Source organism: Chlamydomonas reinhardtii, chromosome 15 (genome assembly GCF_000002595.2).
Source record: "Chlamydomonas reinhardtii strain CC-503 cw92 mt+ chromosome 15, whole genome shotgun sequence".
NCBI lineage: Eukaryota > Viridiplantae > Chlorophyta > Chlorophyceae > Chlamydomonadales > Chlamydomonadaceae > Chlamydomonas > Chlamydomonas reinhardtii.
In genome coordinates, this window is record NC_057018.1 from 1395252 (window position 1) to 1405413 (window position 10162).

At 59.5% G+C, this 10162-nt stretch overlaps 1 protein-coding gene across 1 annotated transcript; it reads right to left on the bottom strand.

Annotated features, from left to right (window-relative positions):
• Positions 1–7283: 7283 nt before the first annotated feature.
• On the bottom strand, positions 7284–9009 carry CHLRE_15g642539v5 (uncharacterized protein). The gene is made up of 4 exons (XM_043070688.1): positions 8196–9009; positions 7984–8037; positions 7625–7735; positions 7284–7491 (listed from the first exon to the last, which is right to left on the bottom strand). The coding sequence occupies exons 1-4, from the start codon at positions 8218–8220 to the stop codon at positions 7331–7333; spliced, it is 351 nt and encodes a 116-aa protein (XP_042916546.1). The 5' UTR covers positions 8221–9009; the 3' UTR covers positions 7284–7330.
• Positions 9010–10162: the final 1153 nt, after the last annotated feature.

The window sequence follows — 10162 nt, forward strand, 5'->3', positions numbered from 1 at the left end:
GTGAAGGTGGCCGTGTTTTGTTTGTCCGCATCATACGACCTGTGCGATGTAGATGACCATACGTGGCCACGCACGAGATGCAGATACGGGCAGGGTAGGCATCAGGGGAGGCCTTCCCCTGGTAGGTATTACACGCATGGTGGGGGTGTGCACACACGCGAGTAGGTGCTCAAGGAGACCGGAGCATGAGCACAAGAGTCACGAGTCCCCCGGTCAGGAGGTGCATACCAGCGCAGCCCTGCTGGCGTGCACAAAGCACAGGGGAGACATGTAACGAACTTTTAGCAGCATCCTCGTGTTTCACGGCTGTGGGCTTCACGCTTTGCGTCCAGGGGTAAGGTGCCTTCCGTCCAGTGACCCTTGCCTGGAAGCGCGGGACGCACACGCGCGCAGACACCAACAGACACGGACCAAACCCCTAAATATGGCATCGGTACGTATGTGTAGAGCTGTGGGCAGGGGCCGCTGGCTTCTCTGGGCCTCGGAAAGGCCACCAAACGGCCATTTCCGCGAAGGGTCTGTGGGGCATCGGGCATCGCTCCTGAGAGGCCGCGCCCTCCGCTTTCTGGCGTTCACTTTTATTACACAGGTAGCTGGAGGCCCGCTGAGGTGATCACAAGTGTCCGGAATTTCGTTCCCCGTGTTTCAAGCGCGCGCACATTGGCCATGGCCGACTCACTCGACGCACTCGTTTCTGGGCGCCTGTCAGTTTAAATGACTAACCATTTGTCCAGGTAACAATAATAAAGTCTCAGGCGCAGGCGCTGGGGGGTCCGAACACCTTTTGGCCGGGTCCCATGCAGCCCGGGCTGGATCCAGGCCGAGTTGCATACCCCCCTCCCCTGTTGCGGACTGCGCGGATCAGGTCCGTTGGCAGCCCAAGGTCAAACATAATTTGCAGTAATCGGTCCTGGTCGATTGTGTTAAACGCGGAGCTATAGTCCACGTATACCGCATAGACATCTTTTCCAAACAGTGCGGCATCCTCAAGGGCATGTACTAAATTTAGGACCTGCCTTTCGGTGTTGCAGTAGGCACGGAAGCCTTCCTGCGCTTCACTGAATAGCTGGAGGGGGCCAGCCAGTTCGCCAATGCCCAAGGTAAGCATGGACGTGTACAGCTTGTAGCAGGTATTTGCGAGCGCAATGGGCCGTTTGTTTTTTATGTCCAGGGCGTCTCCAGGTTTGGGGAGTAGCACGGTCTCCGATGCGGCCCAGGTTTCAGGTATTTGTGACTTGACGTACATGATTTGCAGGATACAGTGGAGGTTGCGCTTCATGCCCGATGGCAGGATACGGAGCAGTTCGTTTGGTATGCCGTCAGGGCCTGTCGCCTTGTTTCTGGAGAGGTGAGAAATGCACTGCTCAAAATTTGCCGTGTCTGCCATGCTGGGGAGCATGGAGTGTGTGTCAGGGTGCCGGTTGCGGTCCAGTGTGAATTGATCTGTTGCGTTGGCTTTCTCAAATGGGTAGCCGCGTGTGGCGTTGCTGGGTAGTCGGAAGTCCCCAGTGCGGGTGCCGCGTGGTGGGGCGGACAGCTTTCGGAAGTGGGTTTCGAGTATGGCGAGGATGCTGGTGGAGTCAGTCGTCACCTCCCCAGTTTCTGGGTTCCGGACCGCTGGGAGACCCCGTTCCATGTCTTCCTTCTGAAAGATTCTCTTGTGCCCCTGTGCAGGGCGCGTGGCCAGGGTATGTTGCAGCGCTGTGGCAGCGGCCTCTCGCTGGGCTTTGGCGCGGTCCGCCACTAGCTGGCGGTGCTCGGCCTGGCAGGCCTTTATTTCGTTCCGCAGCTTTGCCGCTGCATTGGCGGCGTCTACCTCAGGTAGGGCCTGGGGCCCTTGCGTGAGGTTTGTCAGTTGTGTCTTCAGGGCCACTTCCTTGTCCCATAGGGGCTTTAGCACCCGTGCGGTGGAGCGTGATGCGTGGTGTTTGCCAGTGAAGGGGGCTTTCCGGGTGCACTCTTCAAGGAGGCATGTTAGCCCGGTGTCCAGTGCGGAGGCAAGTTGTTCTGCAATTTGGTTGATATCGGCCTTCTGGATGCTCGTGTCCTGCGCCAGGTCTCGGTGCATGACGCTGGCGGGGTAGCCTGTGGGGTCCATGCTGTGCCTCGTGAGTGCATGTTCAATTGATTGCGTTGCCTGCCTTGTTGCGGAATGCAGGTCGGCTGTTGCTTCCACCAGGCTTCCTCAAGGCGGATAGCTGCGGTGGCCAGTTGCTTTTGTGTGACGGGCAGGGCGACCTCGGCCCATCGTTGTTGGGTCTGCTGCTGGGGGGCTGGGTTCCGGGCGCCGGCCTGTGGTGCCGGCCATAGCTGCAGGTCCGCGGCTAGTAACTCTGCGTGGACTGGTTTGTGGTCAAAGTTGCCTGCAACTGTACTGGTGTATTCACGCGCTTCTGTGCATGCAGCGCGCGTGGCAGGGCATAGGAGGATGTCATCAACGCGACTGTGATATGGGGCCATGCCCGGGCGTGTTTGTTCATATGACCATTCGGCAGTGGTAGTGGTGTCTCCGCGGATAGGGCGCAGGCCACTATCGGCAAGGAACCGCTGGTGGGCCCGGTCCGCCGTGTCGATGGGGCTGTCCCGCTCATGTGCTCGGGCAACGGCATTAAAGTCTCCCGCGGTGACTAGGTGGTGTCCGCACGCGTCCGCCCGGCCTACCACCTGCTGACAGTATGTGTAGATTGCCTTGCGGGTTTGCATGTCTTCTGGTGCGTAGATGCCCAGTACAGTGAGAGGCGTGCTCCCGGGGGTCTTAATTTGAACGTGTGACACATAGCCATGGAGTGTTGGTGGGGGCGTGTGGTGTGTGACACAGCCGAGGTCACTGTACCGGGCGGAGATGGCCACCGCCGCTACGCCAGCGCTACCGCGCGCTGTGCCCACGCGGGGAGTAGTGCTACAGTAGAGGCGGTATCCTTCATTTCGGAAGGCTCGCTTGATTGAGTCAGTCTTCCCTGTCAGTTTTGTCTCGGTTAGGACAACTATGTCGGCTTTCCACTGGGCTAGGTTGCAGAGGGTGAAGCTGAGGTTGCCGGGTTGGCCGGTGGACAGAATTTCTGAGAGCAGTCCCCGTACATTGTGGGTCACGATGTGTAGGGTGGTGTTGCTGCTGGGGGGTCTCGTGTTTGTGTGTGCCTGGTTGGGTTCCATGTGGGCGTGGTTGCGTGCAGTGGGCCGTACTAGCCAGTTAAGGATAGTTTGTCGGGTGCCTGTCGTGTTGAGTCGGGGTGCTATGCCGGCATTTGCATTGTGTGGCTGCGCGGGTGCGGTAGTGTGGGGTGCTGCATGCTGTGGCGCCCTGAGTGCTGCCCGCAGCGGTGAGTTGTCTTGGGCATGTTGAGCTGGCTCTGGTGCCGGCCTTCCTGTGGCGGCGGGCCCTGTCTGCACGGGTCTGGTGGCCTCCATGTGGGGTGGCGGGCGTGGTGGTGGGACGATCTCACGGAGTTGCCCAAGTGCGTCCTGAAGTGTTGCCGTGTCAGATGCACGCACTGCGTCAAGGCACCAGACCTCCCCATCAAGTGTGTTCCAAGTGTTGTCGTGTAAGACCGTGTTGTGGATAGGGCTGTTCACCGAGTCTATTATTCTCCATTGTCCTGCTTCGTAACGCACAGCAATTGTGTGTCGCACAGTGTACTGGTGGACGGTAAAGCCGCGAGTTCGGGCGGCTACCGGAAGGCTCTCTAGGACCTTTTCTTTGCTGATGTCGCCGTTGAGTCGCGGAAAGTGGGTTCGGCGCATAATCAGCTTCCTGTTGGGGTAGGCGAATATGTTGCTGATGGTGGCATTGTGGTACAGGTAGTGGTTCAGGAGAAATTCGCTGAAGGCGCCACTGTTGGGGCAGTAGCATTCTTTCCAGAACAGGGCATTCGGGTCTTGCGTGGCTGTGAGGTGAGCGTGCACTCGTTTAGCGTAAGAGAGGACATCCAGGGGGTCGAAGCCATGCGAGCCCCAAAGAGTTGTTGAGGGCGTGGACACTGCAGAAGTGTTGCCGCTGTGTTTCACGGTATGTGGTGTTGGGGTTTGGCGGCCAGTGCAGTGCGGCTGGTGGTCGGATGTTCGCTGCCGCATGCATGATAATAATAATAGCTACGCACGGGCCAACGGCCCCGCGTGTCTTAAGGAAGAGTCCTTCTTAGAACCCTACCGTACCCCTGTGGGACCCTGACTAGAGGCACCCCACGCATCACCCTCTACTCAGCTCATAGGATCCGAAGATCTGAGCTTATCGGCCTACCAACCCTCCGAATTAGGCCAGCGTAGAGTTTCCTCGTTGCACCAATGGGATCCGAACCCAGAGGGTCGATACAACGATTCTTCGGTGCCACGGACTCCATACCGGACCACCTACGGTGAGGGGGGTGGGATCCGAACCCACGACCTCAACCTTATCCGCCGGGAAACGGGCCGAATACGAGATTCGAACCCGGGTCCGCAGGGTGATAAGGAAGTGCTCTTACCTACTGAGCTACCCCCCCAATGCATGCGAGGGTCGGCGGGCGCCGGCGGGGCTGTCGGGTCTGTGGGCAGCGCACCTCGCAGTGTTGGCTTGACGTAGGGCATTGTGTGTGTCCGGTTTACTGCATATGTAAGCGTGAGGAGAGTCGTTGCCTGGCTAGCAGTAAGTAGGCCGGTGACCAATGCTGGCCCCCAGAGTGCCGGCTGTGCCGGTTGCACACTGCAAGGGTCCGGCAGTGTGAGGTACAGGTTTCGCAGGATGATGGCCATGGCCGTTCCCCAGAGTAGTAGCTTCCGCCGGGCCCAGGTTGCGGAGGCTATCTGCCGTGTCACTTGGACCACATAGTTGAGGAGAGCTGGGAGACAGAGGACGGCAAGGATGGATGTCACTGTCAGTGCGAACAGGAGACTGAGGGCTGCGGGGATGGCGGTTATCCCGAGGGCAAGCGCTATTACACACAGTGGGGAGAGAGCAAGAGTGGTGAGTGTAGGACCCCATAGTAGCAGGCTGAGGATTACACCGTTTGCATAGATTTCCGTGTAGATGGAGGTAGTGTGAGTTTCGGTGTGCAGGAGGTGGGTCCAGAGCATATACATGGCCCCTGTCACGGTGATGATGGCGAGGCTGACAATGGCTTTGTCAAGTATGGTGTGTAGTGCTTTGCCAGTCTGGGCGACTGTCTGGTAGGTGGCGAGTCTAGACAGGGTTGCAAGGTGTGTGCCCACTCTGATGGCGATTGCATGGCTGTGCATGGCTGCCCGTACATGCCCTGCTCCAACCCAGTGGAGGTAGACGGCAAGTGCAAGGTGCAGGCGAAGAAGTGGCGAGTTTTCCCAGGAGGCACTACAGTTGTGGGTTGGTTGGGGCCCGTAAGCTGTTTCTGCCATGGAGTGCAGTGCCGAAGCACCGGAGCGCAGCATGGTTCCTCCATGCCGACTGCCCAGGTCGCCCAGCGCAAGCACACTCGTTAACAGGCTCTCTCCAAGCAGCCCGATTGTCTTACTCGCATATGAACGGTATACTCCCTCCGCTGTGCATAACTTTCTCATGCCACTCCTGCATGCCTGTGCTATTTTCAGATTTGTAGAAAGGAGTCCCTCCCCCACCGGTTGCAAAGCAGTTATCATCACATTGCATATGTTGGTGCATCCAGGCTTTGGCTTAACCTTTGCGCGCGACAGGAGTCCGCTAGGGCTTCGGTATTGCCTTCGTTCGGAGCTTGTCGGTTGTGGTTCTGTGAGCAAACTAGCATTTTCATAGAGCTGGGAATTAGCTGTAAAATACGGGAGGCCAAGAGGCTCGGCTCGACCCCTTTCTGGGACGTCGTCGGCGAGCGGCTCTGGGGCAACTGGTATGTGCTTGGAGCTTATGAGCTCCTCAAAAGACGGGTGTTTTGCGGCAGTTGGGCTTTGCAAAGGTCTCTTTGGCGACATGCCGAAAGGTTCGGCGCCAGCATGCTTGCTAGCTGTGTAGCACGTCGTGTGCAGTATACTGGTATCAAATATGCCTTTCTGAGAGCAGCGATCCGACAAGAGCGTCGCGTTCGCGGGGTTCGAGTGTACTGTGAACATCGAGTGCGCAAAGCTGAAGTTCTCCCTCCACACGCTACCGTGTGCGTGGTTAATTCCATGTGTCGCAATGGGGCCATCAGTGTGGCTTAGGGCTGGCAGCTGTGCGCCAGTTGCCCGGCTGTTGCAAACATGCGAACATCCCCCTTTCGCCGAGCTCTCGGTGCAGGTCGTGAGACCTCTTGCAGACCACTTTTGGATTGGCATGGTACGGTCATGGTTGCCCAATAGCGTGAAAGCGCTGGAATGCCGGGGCGGTCCCCGGTCAAACCAGCGGTCGGCCGCGGCAGAGCCAGACGCGTTCCCAGCCGTGGTCGCGTTGGTTGTCAGCATGCAGAGTGCAAAGCATATCAGAACGCAGATACCTGCGGACTTTCGCTCCACCTTTCGCCGAGCAACCATTTTCCACATATTTCCTAGCGACGAGCTTGCGAGGTTGGTAAGAGGTGTATTTGTATGCATTCTACTGGGTGACAGGCCTTGTGGGATAATCATGAGGAAAAGTTATGTCCGAACCATTCTGGCAACGGCGCGGGTCTGTGTTGTGCGTGTTCGGTGGCCTGCACTGCAAGCGTTAGGCCATTCTCTGCTACTGGCGGAGGCGGTGCGTCACCATAACGGGGTGGCGTAAGCCCATCCATGTTTTCTGATTGTATGACAATTCTGTATTTGGTTTTTGGAATATGAAGAAAGTCGGCGAGAATCTCGGGCAGGTCTGAGCTTGGATCGTGCTGAGCGGCAGCTGCACGTTCTGTGTAACGGTGCGCATCAGCAGCAGCACGCGCGGCACGCTCAGTTGCCATCTGCTCTGGCGTGAGAGCTGCCTGACGCGCGGCCTCTGCTGCGGCTTGAGCAGCACGTGCGGCCGCTGCCTGCTCAGCTGGTAACGCCGCTCGGTGGGCGGTATGCGCTGCGGTGTTAGCAGCACGTGCGGCCGCTGCCTGCTCAGCCGGTAACACCGCTCGCCGTGCTCTTTCTGCTGCGGCGTGAGCAGTGCGCTCGGCTGCTGCCTGCTCAGCCAGTAACGCCGCTCGGCGCGCGGCCTCGGCTGCGGCGTGAGCGGCGCGCTCGGCCGCTGCCTGCGCGGGCGCCAATGCTGCTCGGCACGCGGTGTGAGCTGCGGCGTCAGCGGCGCGTCTAGCGGCTGCCTGCTCAGGCAGCAACGCTGCTCGGCGGTCAGCCTCTGCTGCTGCGTGAGCGCGCCGTTGAGCCGCCGCCATCTGCTGTGGTGGCACCGCTGCTCGGCGGCCAGTCTCCACTGCTGTGGCATAAGCAGCACGTACGATTGCCACCTGCTCCGCTGTTAATGCTGCTCGCCCACCACCACCACCACCGCCACCACTACCACTACCACCACCACCACCACCACCACTTGCGGCTTGTGCAGCTGTTTGCTGTTGCTGGTGCTCTGCAAGAAGGCGCCAAATGGCCCGAAGATCCTGAAGAACTTCGCTGGTTTCCATCCTGGGTTGAGTTGCTGCGTGTGGTGAACCGCTTACATCTACTGCTAGGGCTGCCGCAGAACGGATTGCTGCTGCTAGTGCTGCAGGTGGCGGGCTGCCATGCGCAGGCGGCATGGAACGGTTGCTCTCGTTACCTGAGGCGCTCTCGTCATCTGAGTCCGTATGACTGTCTAGGTCCATATCCTCCACATTCCAGCTCGCAACCGCTGCTGTAGCTGCAGCGGCCGCCCTTGACATGGGAGCACCTGTATGTAACAAACATGGATAACATGATTAAAGGCAGCGGTGACTGAGGATAGGTAGTGCCCGAGCTGCTGGTGGGGCGGGGGGCGGCGGCGTCATGGCGGTGTGACCCCCGCGCCCCTGCCCCCTGGTCCCCCTGCCCCTCACCACTCCCCCACGCCTTAGGTAGGACAGGCCCTGTCTGCACCGTCTCCTGCGCCCGGGTGCGGCGGCTGGTCTTGCTGCGACTGCACAGGCAGGCATTACTCACCTCGAGGGCTGTCGGGAAAGGGGCTGGGAGCCGTGTGAGGTGAGGGCGGCGGACCTGGAGGGGGTGGGGAGGGGGTGAGGGGGGCAACGTGGGCGTGTGTGTATGAGGGGGAGGTGGGGGCAGTGCCCTTACGTTTTCGGGTGCCGTATGCCATGGACGGACTTGTTTTGCACCAGTCTACAGTCAGCCATCCCATCACACTGCGAGCGCACCTGGCAGAGGGCTATCGCCGGACATATTCGCCATCATACTGCGCAGTCTCATACTGCGCAGTCCGCGTTGCTGCAAGGCTGCCAGCGCCTGGCTCGGTCCGCCTATGTGACAATAACATTGTTTAAATGTAGCCCATAAACGAAGCTGTGAGCCGCAACACACTCACCAGACGCTAGCATCCGCGAAGAGGAAGCAGGGCCAAGCGAGCCGGGGGGAAGTGGCGGGGTGTTGGTGCCAGGCGCGCGGCCGCTCAGTGACGGGCCAGGTGACCAGCCTCCAGAGTCAGGTGGCGATGAAGACATAGAAGAACTTGAGCTAGAGCTTGTGGATCGGCGCCGAGCGGAACCACCACTAGATTGAGCGGCCATGCTTGGCGACGCTCACGTTGCGGAGTACAACGGACTGCCTATTATTGTCGTCTGAGGTTAGCTGTACGTGTGAACATATAAAGTCAAGCAAGCAACAGTATCGCAGCAGGTCTACCAAAAGCGCGTCCACCGAAAAAGCGTTGCAGCAAACGCATAGAATGTGGAAACATGATGTGGAAATGTAAGAGTATATGTTATGCGTGTGGACAGAAGTTGTGGGAGCTGGGACCGCTGGTCTTCCGCACGTGCATGCAAGCGAGAACCTTAATCCACGCCTCGCGCCCGCCGATTAGCCGAAACGCGCTTAATAATTACTTTTGCATTATGTGCGATCCAGCGAAAGCTCCGCGCGGCCGCGGCCCCGACCTCGGCCCGGGAAATGTTTAAAATGCTGACGCGACTTCACTACGCTGCTTGAGCCTGCTGAGCGGCCCAAACACTTCGAATAATGTTGCGGCAACGATCGGCAGTGCACTGGCGGCCGGGCGAGCGATTTGGCGCGAAGTCGCTGCTAGAAATTTCGCCGAGCACCACGCCCGGCGCTCGATCGCCCGGCGCCCGCTCATGCAATTGTATATCAGCAAATGATAGGTTGAATTCATAACACGCACACATCGGCGCTTGCTCGCGCCGGAGTGCGCGCGGGACCGCTCGCAACGTTTTTATGTTCGCGAAACCGTCGCGACCTGTTTTCTCTGCGCACGGCCGGCGCCGCGCCCCGCGCTTTTTATATACTATCACATCTATGTGCGAGTGTGACGGCGCTGCATATCGCCGGCGGCCGCGCGGCCGCGGTGAGCGGAGGGGCGAGCGCGTTTTGCATGGGAGTACGGGCGCACAGACGCACGCACGGACGCAGTGAAATTTTGAGGGCGACACATCCCTCCGCAACATGACGGGATGCTGACGCATCCCCCCGGAGCAATTTGGAGGGGGGGGAGGTTGAGGTAGCTTGGACGGCGTTTGGGGAGGTGGGGGGTGCAGCGGGGTTGCGCGGGCGCGTGTGGGGGTGGGTTTGGGCATTTCCTTGGCTGGCACGGGCTGCCTCCGGACGCCTGGGAGTGCTGTCGAGGGCCAGGCACGGAACGCAAGCAGCGGGGAGGGTGCGCGGTGTTGTGGGTCCGCCGTTCTGAGCGCGGGTGCCCATGGGGTGGAAGGGTGGAAAGGGGAAGGCGTGTGTAGGCGCGGAAGTGCTCGGAGTGCGCGCCGAGTGACCTTAACGCGCTGCAACTGATATCTTCGCAACACTTGCGACCCAATGGCAGCTTCGTGCGGCCGCGGCGCAGACCTCGGCGCGGGAAATGCTAAAAATGCCGACGCGGCGAACTATGCCGTCCGAGCCCGCTGAGCGGCCCAAACGCTTCTATGAATGTCTCGACACCGAGCGGCGCTGGGTTGGAGGCCAGGCGCGCAGCCCGACGCGAGGCAGCTTCTGGAAATTTGCCGAGCATCGTTCCCAAACTCGCTCTCCCGACCGCCCGGCACCCCGCTGATGCGATTGTATATCAGTAAATGATATGTCGAATTCATATTATGCACATATCGGCGCGAGCTCGCGCCGGAGTGCGCGCGGGACCGCTCGCAAAGTTTTTATGCTC

Coding starts and splice junctions, on each gene's coding strand:
- CHLRE_15g642539v5 (XM_043070688.1), bottom strand. CDS start 8,220: ATGTCCGGCGATAGCCCTCTGCCAG. Junction 8,038..8,195: donor CGGCGATAGCCCTCTGCCAG/GTGCGCTCGCAG, acceptor CACCCCCTCCAG/GTCCGCCGCCCTCACCTCAC. Junction 7,492..7,624: donor AGATGACGAGAGCGCCTCAG/GTAACGAGAGCA, acceptor AACTCAACCCAG/GATGGAAACCAGCGAAGTTC.